This window comes from Schistocerca gregaria, chromosome 6, assembly GCF_023897955.1.
Source record: "Schistocerca gregaria isolate iqSchGreg1 chromosome 6, iqSchGreg1.2, whole genome shotgun sequence".
NCBI lineage: Eukaryota > Metazoa > Arthropoda > Insecta > Orthoptera > Acrididae > Schistocerca > Schistocerca gregaria.
In genome coordinates, this window is record NC_064925.1 from 33,543,170 (window position 1) to 33,563,598 (window position 20,429).

Genomic DNA, 20,429 nt, shown 5'->3' on the forward strand with positions numbered 1-20,429 from the left:
GGGATGTAATTGTGTATCGAATTCCTTAAACTGTCCTCATCGGAGCATGTTATCGACAGTGATATTTGTACAACAAACTGTACTATGATTTTCTTGCATTAGTGATTCTGTTTCATGTTGAATAATGTTCATATCAACGGGTGTATTGGATATTTTCACATTCTTCATTGTATCTTCCAGTGTGTGCACTTTTGATTCTAAATCAAAACATTTTTGTTGTAATTCCAATTATTGTCTATCATTGCTTCACATGATTCAACATTTATGTTGATATTGAGTTTACATTTTAAATTTTACTAATTAGTTCTGACTCATTAACAAGATTCATGTCAACATCGATTAACACTGCCCTATCCATTTATAACGTCAGCACACACTGTTTGACTAGCCATTGTTAATCAGATGTAGATTTCACATGCAATGTATAGTCAAAGTAAATGTTCAATGTCCATGTTCCCTTTCCTACCCAATGTTGCTGAGAGATTGAGCCACCAAACACCATATTTTGATGCTGTCAATAGGATCTGAAGATTATTGTAGAAAGCAACATTCTGTCACAGTCGCCATATGTAACATGAACATCAAATGCTTGCTATATTACGTCGATACTGTTACCACTCTCAACTCCATTCACTAAGCGACAGATGGAATCCAATGATTGATACTTTAAGGAAGCAGATAATGATGAGTACTATGAAGAATAGTTATCATTATGAGGTCACAAACAGTACTATTTATTGTGGAAAACACGATACAGTGAATACTTTGAAATTTTCACAATTGACTAATATTCTGCATGTCGCTGTTGATTAATATTCTGCTTGTCACTATATGACCTCTACCACTCCACACTGAAACTCTCAAATGAAATAATGCAGCATGATTTGTCATATACCAAACAGATTATTAACATTAACCAACAACACAACTGTGTGGCTCTTATAACATGGCTTTGCTTGATGACTGATGAGTGCCAACTGCTGCCCAGTACTGGCGCTCTTCAATGACACTCAGACATGAATAAAAACTTTTTCACTTGGCAGCAATTACTCTAAATTTCTACCTTGGAGAAATCAGAGGTACAGGGTGACAATTATTGAACTGTTTGAAGAAAAACTTAAATTAGTTAGAAACTACGGCATGCACACACTTCATTCAACATTCAAACTTCACTACAGATATTTGGATTTAGGTTATGACATGTTCAATATGCCTGCCATCATTGGCGATAATGTGGTGCAGACAAATAGTGAAACTCTCTGCAACCCCCTGAAGTGTTGGAACATTGATGCGGTCGGTGACGTTGTGAATAGCTGCTTTCAGTTCATCAATGGTTTTGGTGTTATTGCTGTACACCTTGTCTTTAATATAGCCCCACAAAAAGGAGTAGCACGTGTTCATATACAGAGAATATGACAGCCAATCAAGTCCCATGCCAGTGGCTTCTGGGTACCACAAAGCCAGAAAGCAGTCCCCAAAGTGCTCTTCCAGGACATCAAACACTCACCTTCTTTGGTGGGGTTGAGCTACATCTTGCATGAATCCAAATGAATCTTGCCAAAATCAGGGTCACGTTGGATAATGTAGATGAAATCATCTTCACCTGTTGAGGGTGAAGAGACTTTTCGATCGCAAAATTCAGGTTCTCAGTCGCCCAAAAACGCCAATATTGCTTATTGACAAACCCGTCAAAATGAAATTTTGTAAACCAACTTGCACACAGTGCATCCTGATTCCTATCGTGCCTCCCAGCTGACTGTGCAGTTTGAACGTCCTAACACAACCCGTTCAGAAGTTATGACAATTTTGTTTCATATAGTTCAATAATATTCTCAACCTGTAGCTACAACATAGTCAGTATGATTAAGCAGTTTGTTAATCTGCAAAGATGCACCATTTACACACAAAAGGAATACACACACACACACACACACACACACACACACACACACACACACACACACAAAGTTAAAATGCAAACAAAACTAAAATTTGGCGCCGAACTCTGGTGAACAAATGAACACTGACTGGGCTGGGACACACCACACTGTGTTTTGGTGAAGTGAAAAGTGTTTTACTACGTTATTTGTGGAACATACTTGTTATAGTTACTTGGGCATCACAACACCTCACCATGATGCAGAGAATGAAAGTGCTTGCCACGCAAAAACGCAAGTAAAACTGAATATAGGCTCAAAAACATTGTGACAAACTAAATTACATTCTGGAAGATAAGTTAACTTCCAGCAAAAATCTTTCTCATCAACATCATTTGGTTGCAGATGACAAGCTACCTGTAGTAATTAACACACAAGTGATCCGGAAAATTCATGCATGCCAAATGTAAAGGTATTTACAAAAAGAAACAATCCATTGTTTGAGCTAAACATCCACATAATTTTATAATCATTTAACAAAAATGTTCACATTACATAATAAATAAAAACGAAAACCCACTGATGATGGCACAGTGGTGCCGAAACATGTTTAGGTACTGAGAAAAAAACGGTGTTTTGCGTAACTGGCAGACCGCACATCCAACAATATGAGAACTTGTTAAAGGTACTGTCCCTTCCTCTAACTAAAGTTATTTGGGGAAATCTCAAAGATTCAAAGAGCATAATTGTTTGGATGTTGCTGAGAATGAGAGAAGTGAGTCAGTATATTTGGTATTGTGTGGTTTTCAATGTAGGATCTCTATCGTTGTTTTGCCATTGCATCAGTTTTAATGCATATTGATGGTTTTTCTCAGAAGTCTGGACGTATTTGTTGGAAAATGAGAATTAATAGATGTGTCTCTTGCAGATTATTATCATTACATGATCTATTAATCTCACTCCCAGTGGACTACAGAACGTCACTATTTGAGAAATTTCTCTGCATCACAGACCCTAATTTCACTTCTTAATGCAAATAAAAGAGAACAATTACCACCCTACCACTACTCAAGTCAAACTGTGATTTGCTTTGCATTTTAAACAAAAACTGACCAAAATCAATATAATAGCAAATCGTATTACTGGGTTCAATTAATTTGTAATCCTAGGCAGAACTTGTTTTGCCTTAAGTTTTTGGTGTCAACTGAAGTAGCTGGTAGGATACATAAAAGCTATCACCTTCAGTTTTGGGATAGTACATCACCTGACATGACCTGTACACATTATGTGTTGGTTATGATGTGTACCCAGCTTTGAGAGCTTAATGGTCTGATGTTTGACATTGAAGAAACTTACTGACAGGTTAAAAGTCCATACAGCATAAGTGTTAAAGAGATTAACATGTGGAGAAGAGATCTTTTATTTGTCCCATTCATTCCATTTTTTATGATGAGATTGGGTTACTTTGACAATATTTTAAAAAGACGGTCACAATGTTGCTCTGTACCACTTTCATGATGGATCCAGTTTTCGTCTCAAAAAAATATAATATGTGTTATGTGACAGTTTTATTCCACTACAACAATGGGTATGGGCCTACTCATCCTAACGAATAAAATAAAAACTTTGTTAGTGTCAATTAGCCAATCAAAAACTCATCCTTGTGGAGAAGACAGAATATTTGCCTATACCAGTTGATTATTTTTATGTGATGCATGTGGAAAATGTTAATTGATGTTGAGCTGTGTTTGTGGTCTCACAGGATGATAACAACTGTGAAACAATGGTGAAATAAACAGGGATGAGGAGAACAAACACATTATTAAGAAATTAAGTGGAGGGACTTACACTTGCTGGTCATATCAGAAGAAAATGATTGTACTAAATTCTGATGTGTGGACTATATTTTAGTTTGGTGGATAGAACCTTTTGAAGGTACATCAGCTGCTGATAAAAATGTACAGATATAACACATCAAGGTAAGGCACTAGCAAAAGTTGTACTTTATACATGCGACGAGCAGCAGATGCGTATATGAAATTTATCAAATCCAAAAACAGTATGGGAAGAACTTCAAAAATTATACACCCCAAGGATTAGAAAATTTTGCACTGTGTAACTGGTACATAAGTTATATTCACTAAAAATGAAGTATTGTAAATCTGTGGGAAATTACATATGATTGATCAACAGAACTGTAACATATCCAGCAAACATTGGTGACAAAATTGATGATGAAGATACAGCAGTGACTGTTCTGTGTGACTTCCAGATGAATGGGATGCAGTAGTTACAGCTTTGTGCCATTTGCCAGATAGTGATTTTAAGTGTGCTACAATTAAAATGTGTTTACTTGCTGATGATGGTAGATGTCATTAATACAATGAAGATAAACATTCTACAGTATCTGTAAAGTATATTGGTAGTCAAAAGTTCCAAAGAATGTCATCATGGCAAAGGACAGGAACAAATGAAGAAAGAAGCTACACTGAAAGGTAGTTTTGTTTGTTACAACTGTCACAGAGTCAGTCACATATCCAGAAACTGTTTTGAAAAGGATGCATTTAAAAAGGAACAAAATAAACTATGTGCTGTTAGTATTGGCACAATTAAATTGAATGGTGATAACTGGATAGTGGATTCTGGGACAACTCATCACATAACTCCAAATGAAAATTATTTTTCAACTGTCGATAAAAATATTTTAACTGAGATCATAACTTTTGCTGATAGTAGAAAAAAGGGGAAAGGTACAGTAAGGGCGAAGATAATTAACACTGAGGGTTTGACTAAGGAATTTGTCGCTGACAATACACTCCTTGCACTGAATAACAACCATGCAATCTTATCGATGAGGCAGCTCACTGAAAATGATAGAGAGGTTATTTTCAATAAAAGAGATTGCAACTTCTACAATGAATCTGGGGAATTTGGCATGAAGTAACAATGACATACACACCACTGCTAAACGGTATAACTGAATGTTTCAACAGAATGTTAATGTATATAGTAAGGTCACCGTGGCAAGAAAGTAATTTACCAAAAAGCTCTTGGGCTGAGCTGATGTACACTGTGGCATACGTAAGAAATCGTCTTACAAATAGGCACAACAGTCAAAAAGCACCTTATGTATTGTGAACAGATCGGAAGCCTAGTGTGAGACATTTGTGTGTGATCACCTGTGAAGTTTTCTTTCATGTACCTCAACAAAGACGCCATTCTAAATTATCCACAAGGGCAGAAAAAAGGTGTATTTATAGAATATTCTCTATATGGCTGTGCATAAAGGATCTGGAGCCAGAAATGAAACAGGTTGTGGATGCAGGGGCTGAATATTCAAAGAGTTTTTGAATGGCAAATACTCAGCTCAAACTAAGAAACAGAAAGAATCTGTTGAACTGTACAATGACGGAGTATTATCATTTCCACGCATCGAAGATGAAATATGAGTGAAGGAAAAGATTCTGACACTGAAGAGGAATTTTATGGTCTCTCAGATGGAGGAAAATTTGGAAGAAATTAAAGGTAATGAGGAACTTGTGAAATTTTCTGAAACTTCATAAAGTAAATGCAGGCCAAGAAATGATGTAACAAAAGAAAACACAGGTTTTTAGCAAATGTCATCCAATGACACTTCATTCCGAAGAGAAGGCTCCTCATGCGAGGAAGGAACAGTGATGAACCATTACCGTATCATGAAGCAGTTGATTCTGATGAAGCACCAGAATATATAGTTGCAATGAATGAAGAAATTAACTCAGTGAAGAATCAAGATGCTTGGAAATTGGGTGAGCAAGCATCAGGTGTAATGTCTGTAAATAACAGATGGATGTTTAGAAAGAAGACAGTTTGCCAAAGGCAGATTTTTGTAGCTTGCTTGCCTGCAAAGGGATTTAGTCAAATGGAAGGTATCGACTATAACAATAATTATACTCATGTTTCAAATTTTGAAACAATTTGACTATTGATAACAGCCAGTGTTGACAAAATTGGCTTATTGGTCAGTATGCTGTGATGAGTACATATCTGCATAGTAAATTTAAGGAATATGCACATATGCTCCAGCCAGAAGATTTCATCGAGAAGGACAAGAAAGTTTGGTTTGCAAGTTAAAAAGGTCAATATATATACTGAAACAAAGTGGGAATGGTCATTGAAATAACTCACTAGAAGAACTGGGATTTATTCAAAATGGTATAGATCCTTGTGGCTCCCATACCTTTCACTGAAGACTCGACCAGACTTAGCTTTCTTAGTGGCAAAGTTGTCACAAAATTGTTCAAAATTTAATATGAACCACTGGAATTCACCAAAAAGGGTTCTAAGTTATGTGAAGGAAATGCATTACAAACTCACATATTATCCCACTGGTCAGGTACTCGAAGCAGTCGCTGATGCTGGTTGGGTTACTTGTATAGATGGTCATAAAAATATTATGGGATATGTAATATTACTGGCCAGACCTCTAGTGTTCTGGAAGAGTATGAAACAAACTGCAGTTGCACAGAGCACAGTGGAAGCAGAATATGTGTCAGTGGCAGCCATGCAAAAGAAGCGAAATGGATGAGAGAATTACTGGAGGGCCTTAACATGAAAGAACTGATTGGAAAATCGACACCTGTATCATTTGATAATCAAGCAGCAGTTGTACTCTTCAAGACTCATATAGACAAATCCAGAACAAAACACATTGCCATAAAACATCTTTTCATCATGGAGAAAGTAATAGATGGAATAACTGGCATTCAATACATTTCGAAAGGTAAAAATCAAGAAGACTTGTTAGCTGAGTCATTGAATCAGAATATTTATGAATGTTATTGTTAGAAAATGCTACATTCAAAATGACATTTGTGGTTGCTTTTATGTTTGATGTTATTTTAAAAAGACCATCATAGTGTTGCTCTGTTACCACTTTGATGGTGTATGCAGTTGTGCTGTGTGTGATATGATAGTTTTATTCCACTACAACAATCAGGACTTAAACATTGGGGGGGGGGGGGGGGGGGGGTGCTTGTATTACATTGGCAAATCTCCCATCCTAGCACACAACTTCAAACTGTTGGTGTCATTGATATACTAGTCTGAGGTGGGTGTTGCCCACAAAATGCTGAGGTCTGGTACAATGGTTCATTCTGTCCAGAAGATTTACACAGTCAGTTGTTCGTGGCACAGTGAAAGTTGTACTGCTCTTCAGTCATCCGTGGAGATCACTCCTTATTTCAAGCTTCCATCAGTATTTGCTACTGCTGGCCAATGTGTGCAGAAAGTCCTGTGGAAAAATATGCACCACATTGAGGTACAGAGCAGAGAGACCTTTCTTCACTTACTACTGGCAATAGTGGCTCTTTTTCTCTACGCATCTGGGATCCTATCATAAATTCAGAATGACTGCCCAACACAAGTGTCAAATGACTGCCTGACTGAAGTGTCACAATGAAGACACTGGGCTAACACTGAGGTCTGTGGTGAAAATCACCACCTAGCCTTTACAATTTAGATTTTTGCAGATTCCCTTAATCAAACAAGGCTAATTCTGGAGTAGTTCCTTGTACGTGGTTGCCACTAATTGCCTCCTTTGATTTTGTCGGGTTTGAGTTTGTGACAAATCTGTAACTATCACACTGTCAGTGACACTTTAACCACCCTGCTCTTCAAATGAGCATCGATCTCTTGTACTGTGATGTTTGCATTTCGACGAGGAGTGGGAGCTGAGGTCCGGCTGTGTGTGCAGGTGGACTGCCGTTGCACCGAGGGCTTCGCGGGGGAGCGCTGTGACCGGCGGCAGGACCCGTGCTCGCCTAGTCCCTGCCTCGCTGGAGGCACCTGTCACCGTGGCGCACGCCTTGGCGACTTCTCCTGCTCCTGCCCACCGCTCAGGTACGTTCACTGCATTTTGTCTTGCCTCCTTTCACCGTTACCTTTTTGTTCTCAGTAAATGACTTTTTTGCTGACCTTGTTATTCTTAAAAAAGTTTTAAAGTGTTCAACATATTAACAGTTAATAAATTATACCTTAAAATAAAATCTTGTGGACGAGAGAAATATTGTAATAACAAAAAGGAAGCAAGGAGTGAGACATGGTAGATATTTCTCACATATTGTCCATTTTCGAAATGACTAGAGGTATTTGAAAGTAAGAGTCTCCATCATAACAATCTCACTAACTCATATGCAATTATTAGCAGTGTTCGACCCCAGATGAGTATTGTTGCATGTAACTTCCTCATATGTAGAAGCTTCAACCAGCTCCTGATTCTGAGGCAAATTATAGTTGTAGTATTTTAAATTGCTAGTAGTATTTCAGTTTGCTACTACCAATGTTCTTTAGAGTTACGTAATCATAGTGATAGCTTTGGACTCACATTCATAGTTTATCTAGAGTCGATTGACATCTCATGTTTTATTTGAGCAACTTTTGAGATCTGAGGGTAACTCTTTAATTTCCGCTATGGTGTTGGGCTACAGATGTAAGTCATTCCATTCCTTTGCAGGGTGTCATATTTTCCTGTTATGGCTACAAGTGGATCGATCGCCATTCTCGCAATGTCAGTGTACTGCAGATGGTGACCTCCTGTGATTGAGCTTCTGCACAGCTGACACACACACTCACACACACACACACACATACACACACACATACACGGGTGCACAGCTACAGCAGCTACAGTTGGCGCTGCCGATGAAACTTTCTCATTGTTACAGGGGCTCCTTCAGCTAAGGGAAGGGCCTTCACTCCTATGTACTGCCTCCACTACCTGTAATATTTGAAATTGAGTTCTATAGATTCCATGACATTTGCAGGGGTGCTCACAGGTCTACTGCTGAATACAGCTTTTGTGGAAACCTAAAAGCAAACACTAAGTGATGGGAGTGCCAGCAGTCATAACTGTGGTTTCCATGAGCTGCCTATCAAAGTAACAGTTTTACCTTACAGAGGGGAAGATGTATATAGTTTTGGTAAAGGCAGATGTGTGGATGTTGGCATGACCGAGGTGCATTTGTTGCTGACACCTCACAGTGAAAAATTCTCTGGCGATCCTGACAGACACAATATACGCTTATGGTAACATGTGGTGTCCCACTGCCTTTTCCTATGTGTTCTGGTGTCATTCTATTACAGTCTTGTAAATTGCAGTAAAAGTACAGAGTTGGAACTACAGGACCCACTGGCATAGTGAATATAACAAAATGTGTTGGCAACATTTTGTATGGGTACCTGTCTTTTTGTGTGGGTACTTGTCGTTCTCGACTCGACTATATTAATCGACACTGGCAGTGTGCAAAGATCAGTATCTAAAGACTCTAAGGGAGAACTGAGGCTGAACTCAAATAGACATCACCGTGGTGTTCAGATGAGCCCACAAGAGCACCTAATTAAAAACATTTCACCATCTCGACATTGCTATTTGTCTTTATGAATGAGTGCAGGAATATTGTGGCACTGAACTGTGTTCTTATACTTTGATAAATATCATCAAAATTGACCAAGTCAGTAATAGCAACACACGGTGTGTTAAAGTACTGACGGAGAGAGTTCACCTAGAAGTTACAGCCAGAGTGGAGGTGGCACAGCATCTACTTGGTGACAATGTTGGCCAGAACACAAGTGCTGTTACACTTTATCGTGAGTTTACTGCAGTAACAATCCAAACAGAAGCTACCTACTGTGAAAGGTAAACCTCAGCCGGGCTGTTAGTATTTGGAGGCACTGTGAAATCTCAGAATTGGGAAGTTGATACATAATTATGGACTGGCAGAATTTTCAACTTCCACAGCATTCCAATTTGAGTACCTGCTTTGGGAAGGAGAAATTTGGGAAATTTTATCATATGAAAGGCAGCTGACATGCAGAGCTCTGTATTTGAAACGTAATGGGGGTGATTCAGTTTCTAGGCTGCAAGGCCTTCTGGATTATATACTGCAGAGCACCCAAGTAGACTAGACACAGCACTTTCAGACTTTGCTCTCGGCAGTGGTCTCGAAGTGGTACAGCTGACAGGTAATGGTCCCGACGTTGCAGGGAGGGCCGCCTGTGCGAGCTGGAACGTGGAGCGGTGTGCGGCACGCGGCCCTGCCTGCATGGCGGATCGTGCCGTGAGAGTGCAGACGGAGCCAGCTTCTTCTGCCTGTGCCGGCCTGGGTTCCGTGGCAACCGCTGCGAAGCAGCAGCTGACTCGTGCCGTCCCAACCCGTGCGCTCACGGTGGTGTCTGCATCGCGCTGCCACCACCACCTGCTCTCGGGTACCGCTGCTCTTGCCCTGACGGACGCTTCGGACGCCACTGCGAGGGCTCAGCATTTGGGTTCGGAGAACTCGCGTTTGCTGCCTTCCCGTCGCTCGACGCCACAACCAACGACGTGTCGGTGGTGTTCGCCACTGCCAAGCCCGATGCACTGCTTGTGTACAACTACGGTGCGCAGACAGGTGGGCGCTCGGACTTTGTCTCGCTGGAGCTAGTGGCCGGGCGCGCCACCTTCTCGTACGGTGGCGCACGTACTGCCATCGCCACAGTGCAGGCGGGCGGCGAGCTGGCGGATGGCCGCTGGCACCGCATCACAGCGACACGCAATGGCCGTGTGTTGTCGCTTAGTGTGGCCTCTTGTGGCGAAGATGGCGACGCCTGCCGAGACTGCAGTCCAGGTGATCGCTCCTGCTCGGCCGACGAATTTGGCCCAACTGGGTGAGTATTTGCAGTGCTTATAAAAAGTACACCTCAGTTGTGAGGGCTTTGTCAGACCATTGCCTGGTCTGCCTGAACTTACATTTTTTATGTAATGATTTTGATGTCTAGGCATTTATCTCTAGCTGGCCTGGTGGGTAACGGGAAGGGAGAATATATTGAAGGGCAAGTTCCCATCTCTGGAGTTCTGATGGGTTGGTGTCAGTGGGAAGTATCCAGATAACCCAGATGGTATAACACTGTGCCTGCTGGCCACAGGGTGATCCTCATTACCAACAAACACTGTCTGCCTGTGTCCATTCATGCGAATGGACAGTTTGTTGCTGGTCATACCCACATAGAAGGCTTCACAATGTAGGCATGTCAGTTGGTAAATCACATGGGTGCTTTCACACGTGGCTCTGCCTTTGATCGTGTACACCTTCCGGGTTACAGGACTGGAGTAGGTGGTGGTAGGAGGGTGCATGGGACAGAGCCAGAGGGAAGGGAAGGTGGTTTGGGGATTTCATAGGGATAAATCAAAAGGTTACGAAGGTTAGGTGGATGGCAGAAAGACACTCTTGGTGGAGTGGGGAGGATTTAGGATTTCATGAAGGATGGGTCTCATTTCAGGGGAGGATCTGAGGAAGTCGTATCCCTGCTGGAGAGCCACATTCAGAGTCTGATCCAGTCCCGGAAAGTATCCTGTCACAAGTGGGGCACTTTTGGGGTTCTTCTGTGGGAGGTTCTGGGTTTGAGGGGATGAGGAAGTGGCTCTAGCTATTGGCTAGGTCGGGAGGGTAGTTGCGGAATGCAAAAGCTGTTTTCAGGTTGTTGGTGTAATGGTTCAGGGATTCAGGACTGGAGCAGATTCGTTTGCCACGAAGACCTAGGCTGTAGGGAAGGGACCGTTTGATGTGGAATGGGTGGTACCTGTCATAATGGAAGTACTGTTGCTTGTGAGTGGGTTTGATGTGGACGGATGTGTGCAGCTGGCCATTGGACAGATGGAGGTCAACGTCGAGGAAAGTGGCATGGGATTTGGAGTAGGACCAGGTGAATCTGATGGCACCAAAGGAGTTGAGGTTGGAGAGGAAATTCTGGAGTTCTTCACTGTGAGTCCCAGCACACCCCCACCCAGTGCGCAGTGTGAAGATGACCTCAGTCTCTAGAAGAACACGAGATAGCATTTTACTGTGGTGAGGGCAGTTGTGTATGACAACAAAAATAATCAATTATTGACAATGCAATGTAAATGGATAGACAAAAATTCTACATATACAGCAACAGCAGGAGAACATACACACACTAAAAGATTTAACTTTTACAACCCTCTGGAGCCAGTAACGCCTTGTTTTGGCAGAAGAGTTGAAGGGGAAGGTAGAGGAGTCAAGGAAATGGACTGGAGAAGTTTAGGGAAAAGGGTATGGGTTCAGAAAAGTCACCCAAAACCCCAGGTCAGGGGAGACTCACCAGGCAGTTTCAGAAGGAAAGCCTGATTGTTGGGGTCTGCACCAGACGAGATTTGTAAACGTGAGAGATTATAGGTGGAAGACAGAGTAATATGCAAGACAGATTACTACTAAAACATTGTGCAAGAGTCAATAAGAGTGAAAAGTGAAGTCAAGGTATATACAGCCCGGGACAACCGGGAGAACCTGGGATTTTTTTCATCAGGGAGAAAACCGGGAAAAACCCAGGAATTTTTTAGAATTCCAGGAATTTTTCATTGTTTTAGTTTTCGGTTAAATTTTTGTAATTTTGACTGGTAAGAACCGATACTCTAACAAATAATGTTACTGCATCCCCCTACTGCAGAATAATACTTCAACAATAAAATATAAACGAGAGAAAAAAATGAAAATAAATTGCAAAGGAAATGCGCCATATACAACAACGACACACAGTGCTCCTGCAAGCATCTGCCAACAGCAAAATGTGTCAAAGGCTTTAGGAAGACTATGCAATGCTTCATAACAAATTGTCTCTGATGAGCGTGAAGTCACAACTGTTCACATTAGATTCGGTTTAGCAGTTACGAGTGGGCTCATGCACATGCGCAGTTGAGTCGCGTTTGAGTAGTAGATTCTCCCACTTCTGGTTACAGGAATGTGGCTGTTGGCTGTGCAAGCAGTCGCAGCAAGCAGCTAGATGCTACCAGAAAAAGGGGACGCCAAATTCATATTCTTGAGGAAAAAAACTTGTTTCGCAAAGCACCTAGAATCCAGCGCACGTTTGTCTGTCGATTATTCATATGATTTTGAAATGCTTCCCTGTTGGTTTTTGAACATTTTTGAACACATTTTAAATTGATTTCTGAATGAATCATAAGTTCATTTTTGATGTCTATGTCAGGGGAATCCTTATCACATCTAGAAATAAACTTTACACAGACGAAAGGGGGTGGGGCTATACAAGCTGAGCGGACTAAAGCCGAACGGATGAATGGCAATCGCTGTCTGATTATCTGGTTGATTGGATTTGCGAATGATAAGCATTGTTATAATTACTAGCAAACTCCATAGATTCAGACTACCAGAATGGAAATAAACGACTGATAGGAATAACAGATGAGAAAGATTACATACCTTCTTCTCGGTGTGTCCAGGAAAATGAAATTTTGACAGAAAATGTTTTGCCAGGTCGCTACACAAGTAAGGACCAGTTGTACAGTCCCCAGCTAGCAGCGCAACTGCTACGGTTCGAATCCTGCCTCAAGCATGGATGTGTGTGATGTACTTAGGTTAGTTAGGTTTAAGTAGTTCTAAGTTCTAGGGGACTGATGACCACAGATATTAAGTCCCATAGTGCTCAGAGCCACTTGAACCATTTGAACCCAGCTAGCAGCCACTTAAGTTCTTTTCTGGAAGTAACGCAGAAAATGTGTTTTACGAACACGTAATAACACCTAACTGTAAAATAATTGTGGGATAACAAAACCTGAGATTCTGGCAGGGTTTGTGAAATTAATTGGTGAACAGATTTTGACAAAGGCAGGAATAGCTGCAGAATTGGTGATTACAAGATTGTTTGTTAAAACAAGGAAGGAGAAGAAACTGGGACATCACACAAATTATGGAAGAATAAGACAATTCCAAATTTATATACAAATTTCTTAATACTACTTATCGATCTCATGCCTGAGAAGCTGGTGCGTTTGAATGAAATATGAAACTATTTCCTAAAATAAAGCTTTTTGAATGTAGTAGGCCTTATATTCCGCCATGTTATAAAAATGGCCCTTTATGCCAAAACAGTCTCATTTGTTTGGTGTGTGTTACAAAATTGCTACAATATTAGAAAGGCTTATTTTGTTTTATCGAGCAGACAGTAACAAAATAGATGTAATCAGATCGAGAAACAACACCAGTCTTTGGTATTATTTGGGTTAACAGCTTTTTCAGTATTAGATAACGACATTTTGATTTTTCATGTAGCAAAACGTTTGACGTACTTTGATGAGGTAATAGATTCTTTCGCAGAAAGGAAAACATGCCATGTAAAGCTGTAGCAAGATTAGAGAGAAAAAAATGTGGGGAGCTAAGGATGGAAAAAAATGTGTACTTTTTTTGCTTGTGTCTTGTCTTTATTGCTTGTATGTATCGTATATTTAATTTTATGTCACACGAAACAACAAGTTATTAGCTAATAGGCAATAAAGAGTGCAAATTTTCTGAAGAGTTGTTGTTATCCCGAAAAAAGAGTAGGAGGAGGCAGGCTGTCAAACCAGCCGACTGGGAGCAGGAGAGGCACCTCAGGACATTTCAATTCCCACTGTCCTGGATATAGTTTGATAGCATCCATTACGAAATATACACGTTTCATTTTCACAGAGCGAAATACAGTGACATGCGATAGAAGAATGTTTTATGAAGGGGCGTGACACTGCACTTTGGCACACTTAAGACCATATAATATGGCTTACATTTCCTTGAACACATATGTTTTATGTTTCAGACTTTTTAGAAAGATGTGCACTACAAGATGAACATGTTTTTGAAAATAATTCTTCTTCTTATTATTATTGTTTTCGCTGTTTACTCTCATGTCAAATGAAAACAAAACTGATATCTGTAGTCGGGAGCTACCAAGTGAATTAAAATACATTCACATAATTATGGAAGGCTAAAATATGTCATTACTTTCAGATTTTATTTTATTTCCACCTTTCTGACAGTCAAGCATTAATCGCCTTGCAGAACAATGAAGTTATTTTCATCTGTTTGCTATACAAATTTGACTTTTATTAACCTTTTCCACAGAGGCAGTTAATGTATTTGAAACGAAATTCCACAGTACTGGTTAGTTTCAAGTGTTCACTGCATTTCAGACGCACGTTTTCATTTTCTAGCACATATGGCATTATGCCTTAATAAAGAACCAAACATGATATAGTACAGTACTGGTGCTCCAAAAAAACTTACATCCCGAAAACCACACTGAAAAGCTTAATATCAGGTCAAGGTCTCATTGATTGGGAATTTGGACATACGAATGTGCACTTTAAATGTGCATATTTTAGTATGATTCATGAAATTCTGATGCTCTTGGAGTATCCTCTGATGTCTTGCTTTTTTGTGAGATAATGTATGATCTTTCAATGTTTTACATGTACGTACATACGGGCTTCCTATGTGATGATAGCTGTGCAATCGCGGTGTCGCCTGTTATCTACACCCACTGGAAACTGCTGAAACAAACCTATTTGTAAAAGGTAACAGGAAAATATTGCGAATGATGGTACGAAAAGTGTTACTTACAAAGTTAATATTCTTTTATGTAAGTTGAACTATGTGCGATAATGTACCATGAATTTCTTAAAACACAGCGTGTTTGTTTCTTATTTAGAAATCAACTCTTTCATGACGAGCCACTTAGAAGAATTTTGAACCCTGACGATCAGACATTTATGTCATTATTAAAAATTTTACTGGCACATTTGTGTGATTCTTAAAGTGTAACATGCACAAAAAACGTCAACATTATATGCCAAATGTTAGCTTCTGTTGCAGCTTATTAACCTTAAAGACCAATATTATATGTAAAATCTTTGCTTTCCTTGTAGCAACACTATGTATATTAATTTAAACTATTAACTTTCCCTGTTTGTGTGTTCGTGCTACTTAATAGTGATGTTGCTGTTGGCTGACTACATCACGTGTCCTATGCTCTGAATATCCGCTGTCACCGGCTGACGAGATCACGTGACATGAGCTATGACTAGCTTACAAAAGCACATCACAATCTCGATTTCAATGATTCAAAAAACAACATGCAGTGTTTGGTGGAATTCCAATGTATACTTTTGTAGTACGAAAATATGCAGCGTACATGTTGCTGCACATCAAAGATATTTCCAAAACATGTCTTTTTCATTGAGTTTCTTGTTTTAAATTGCCGGGAAATTCGACGCCCGTGTATTAAACCATAACAATTCAAAGGATTGATTAGGGAAAATATACTGTCACTTAACACAGAAAAATCGTGCTTTCACCTGGGAGAAAGTGTATTTTTAACCAGGAAATCTGGGAATTTTTTTCCTTGTCCGCATATACACCCTGGAAGTGCATTGTATGGAACAGAGGCAGGAAGGGGTGGGGGGTGGCGAAAAATAGACTCATCAGAAAATTAGAGTTTTAGTAAACTAAAATGGAGTAAATAAAGGAATTGTTACTGTGGAGAAATGCTAAGACCAGGGGGGTGGTGAGAATGAAGGACAGGTTGTAGTGCTAGTTCCCGCCTGGGGAGTTCTGAGAAACTGGTGTCTGGGGGAAGAATCCAAATGGCGCATGTCGTGAAATAGGACTGAGGTCATGACTCTCATGTTGTAGAACATGCTCTGCAACAGGATATTGTGTGTTGCTGGTATACACCCTCTGCCTATGCCCATTCAAACTGAATGATAACTTGGTGGGTGTTGTACTGATGTAAAAGGCCAAACAGTGTTTACATAACAGCTGGTATATGACATGTCATTTCACAGGTATCTCTCATTTTGATAGTATATGGTATGCCAGGTACAGGGCTGGAATAGGTGGTGGTTGGAGGATGCATGGGGCAATTCTTGTAGTAGGGACGGTCACAGGGGTAGGAGCCGTACAGTAGGGAAATGGGTGCAGAAGGAGCGTAGGGTCTGACAAGAATATTGCGGAGATTGGGAGAGTGACAAAAAGCTGTTCTAGATGTTGTGGGCAAAATCTCTGACAGAAGGGATCTCATTTCAGGACATGATTTTAAGAAGTCATGCCCATGTCGAAGAAGCTAATTAATACATTCAAGACCAGGATAATACTGGGTAACATGAGGTATGCTCCGAAGATGGTTTTTGGAGGGATCAACAGTACTGGGAAATCGGATTTTGAACTAGACTGTTGGGATAATTATGTCCAGTGAAAGCTGAGGTGAGAGTGATATATGTTGTAAAGAGTCTGCATCCAACGAATATGTTTGCCTCGAATACCAAGGCTGTAAGGGAGGGAACTTTTGACATAAAAGCGATAGCAACTGTCAAAATGTGAGTACTGTTGTTTGTTAGCAGGTTTAATGTGCACAGAAGTCTGTAGCTGCCCTTTAGTGAGGATCAGATCAACATCAAGGAAAGTGGCATGGGATTCGGAATAGGACCAAGTGACATTTAACTGGGAGAAGGTATTTAGAGATTCCAGGAATATAACAGGTCAGCCTCACCTAGAGTTCATATGGAAAAGATGCCATCACTGAATCTAAACAAAACCAGGGGCTGAGGGCTTTGGATCCCAGGAAAGCTTTCTCCAAGCAACCCATGAAAAGATTGGTATAGGAAGGAGCCATCCTGGTTCCCATATCCATATCCCTGATCACCTTAGAGGTGAAGTAATTGTTGCTAAGTGTGAAGTTGATTAAGGTGAACAAGAAGGATTCATAGATTTGGAATCAGAAGGGTGTTGACTGAGGAAATGTTCAGCAGCAGACAGGCCATGTACATGGGAATGTTAGTACAGAGGGAGGTGGCATCAGTGGTGACACGCAAGGTGTGTGGTGGGAGTGGGACAAGCATGGATTTCAGACAACCTAGGAAATGGTTGTACATTCAATATAGGAGGAAAGTCTTTGTACTGTGGGTTGCACGTTGTGATCAATTAAGGCAGATATTTGTTTGGTGGGTGGTTTGATGCCAGCAACTATAGGATGGCCAGGATGATTGGGTTTGTTGATCTTAGGAAAAAGCTAAAAGGTGGGAGTTTATGGTTGGGGTGGGGTAAGAAGTTCTATGGAATGAGGTGTAAGTGCTTGTAAGGGACCTGAGGTTTTTATGAGGGACTGCAGGTCAGTTGGAATCCCAGGGATAGGATGTTGATGGCAGACACTGTATGTAGAGGTGTCAGACAGCTGGCGTAGAGCTTCACTAGCATGTTCCTGTTGGTCAAGTACTATAGTGGTAGATCCTTTGTCTACTAGGAGGATAATGGTGGAGTCATTAGTTTTTAGGGAACATAGGGCCTGGAGTTTTGCAGAGGACAGGTTAGGGTCACATTGAAGGAACTTGAGGAAGAGTTGTGATGCAACGCCGGATGTGTGGAATTATTGGAAGGCTTGTAAGGGATGATTTTGAGGTATTCATGGTAGAGCAAGCTGGGATCATGGTCGGAACTGTTCAAGGCCAGGTTAAATATCAGGTTTGCTGTTGGAAAGGTTTTGGGGTTGGGTTGCAAAGTGATATTTCCAGTTGACATTAGGTGTGAAGGAAAGTAGGTCCTTCACCAAAGTAGTATGGTTAAATGGAGGTTTAGGGATGAAAGTGAGATCATTCAGTATCATAGATAATTCAGGAGGGGAGAGTGAGTTTGATGAGAGGTTGAGAACACTTTACTGTTGTGACTGTTTCTTGTGATTTTTGAGCTATTGCTGGTCTGGGAGGCAATGGAGGCGGCTGTGGGATGTTAAGGAGGTTGGCCAAACTCAGTTCGTTGTAGAGGATTGGTGGTTGATTGTGTGGCTGTTAGAGGAGCTGCAGGGGTGCAGGAAGGAAAACAGCACTTTTGAGTTAGTTTAGGAGTAGGTGGAATAGCTTTTGGAAGTGAAATCTGGCATGTTGTTGCAGTCTGAAGTTGGCTTTGCAGATGATATCATCCAAGGAAACATGAGGATTTTGTAGAAGAGGAGAAGTCTGGTGGAATGGAAACTAACAGATGAGGTATATAGGTCAAAGAATATTCAGCTAAGTGCAAAAGATTGTGGTATTTGAAACTGTAAAGGAGCCTGGTGTAGAGTAGGATTACATCCAGTAGCAGAGACTTTCAGTGTTAGTCCTTTCTTTGGGATTAATGCCAAGGGACAAGGAGGTTTCAAGAAACAGAATGTGAGACTTTAAATTTGATAGTGCAGATGCATTTTTTTGAAGTGTATGGATGTAATATGTTATGATAGTCATCATGGCAAGAGAGGACAGTTTGGAATGTTAGAAATTATGGGAGTGGCAAAAATGAGAGGCAGAGAGTGTAAGAAGATAGAAAAATGGAAGAAAAGTGGGGGAAAAAATCAGTAAAATCAGAAAAATTTGCATGAAAGTTATGATAACAGACAATAGTTAACAAGAGGCAATGAGCAGGTGAGAATTTCCCACCAGAAGAGTGGTCTATATGATGTGAAAAAATGACTGAAACAAAAACCTATAGGGAAAGTCATGAAAGGAGACAAAATTTTAAAAACAGAACATACAGAAGGAGAAAGTCACAGGATATAATGCAAACTACTTTTCTTGGCAAATAAAGTAATGTAGGAGACGTCAGTAAAAGTCAGTCAGAGCAGTTTGGTGAAAAACAAACTCACAAAAATGTGATATAATTGTGTGTGAACAGATTTAGTGAAAGATAGGAAAGAAAATGGCTGTCAAATTTGCAAATAAATCAGTTGAAGATGATCAGAAAAAGGCCCTGCAGAAGAAGGCAAATTCGTAAATGACAGTCGAATTATTATATGCAAATAACAATGGACCCACCAGTGTGCACGAAAACTGGTACTAGAAAAGATATAGGGGCAAAGTGTCAATCTGGGTGGTATAGATAAAAGATCAGACTACTAGCACAGATGGTAGAAAGCAGACCATAGTTTGAACAAGACAGACGATAACAATTCAAACTGGACAGTTCTAAACAAAATTATCTATTACCACAGATATGTTTATGATGCACTACTATTAGTAATGGAGATGACCTAAACATACAAATTATCCATCAGCAACTAAACATCTTGCACCCGAATGTAAAATTTATAGTGGAAATAGACAAAACAGATTGATAGATTTAATAATAAGCAACAACAGCAACCAAGCCAACACCAATTCAGATTATATAGAAAAGTTACCATGAATGAAATTATCATAAATAAAAATTCTTGGCACCCAAATTCGCATAAATACATATATTTCATATCAGTGAGTAATAGAATTCTATAATGGAATAAAATATGAAATAAAAATTCTACAATATGTAGTGTAACAAAATGACTTCAACCCCAAAATAGTGCTAAAATTATATGAACAGCATACAAAACCAAAAACAAAAGGCATATGTAAGGAACGGATATTAAAGAGGGAACGAAAAAAAATCACAAATAAACCTACCTATGTTATAGCATCATACATAGGCCAAATGATAAACAACTTGTTTAAGAAAACATAAATAAAATTAGCATTTCGTATGAATAACAACCTAAAGGCCAAAACACAGTTAACAAAAATAAGGTTTCCAATTTTCCAAATCCAGGTGTCTACAAACTCTCTTGTAACAATTACAGTAAATTTCATATTGAACAAACAGAGAGGAATTTAGGAATCAGATTTAGAGAGCACAAACAAAATCAACCATTCCACATTTTACTTGTTTTTAAAAAAAATGAAGCAGGAAAAATTGA

At 40.0% G+C, this 20,429-nt stretch overlaps 1 protein-coding gene across 1 annotated transcript in view; it reads left to right on the forward strand.

The window, feature by feature from the left end:
• The window catches only part of LOC126278037 (cadherin-related tumor suppressor), an 817,086-nt gene that overhangs the window by 718,363 nt on the left and 78,294 nt on the right, over positions 1 to 20,429 (forward strand). The window contains 2 exon segments of the mRNA XM_049977779.1: positions 7,612 to 7,757; positions 9,900 to 10,559. Of these exon segments, the coding sequence (XP_049833736.1) occupies positions 7,612 to 7,757; positions 9,900 to 10,559 (806 nt within the window).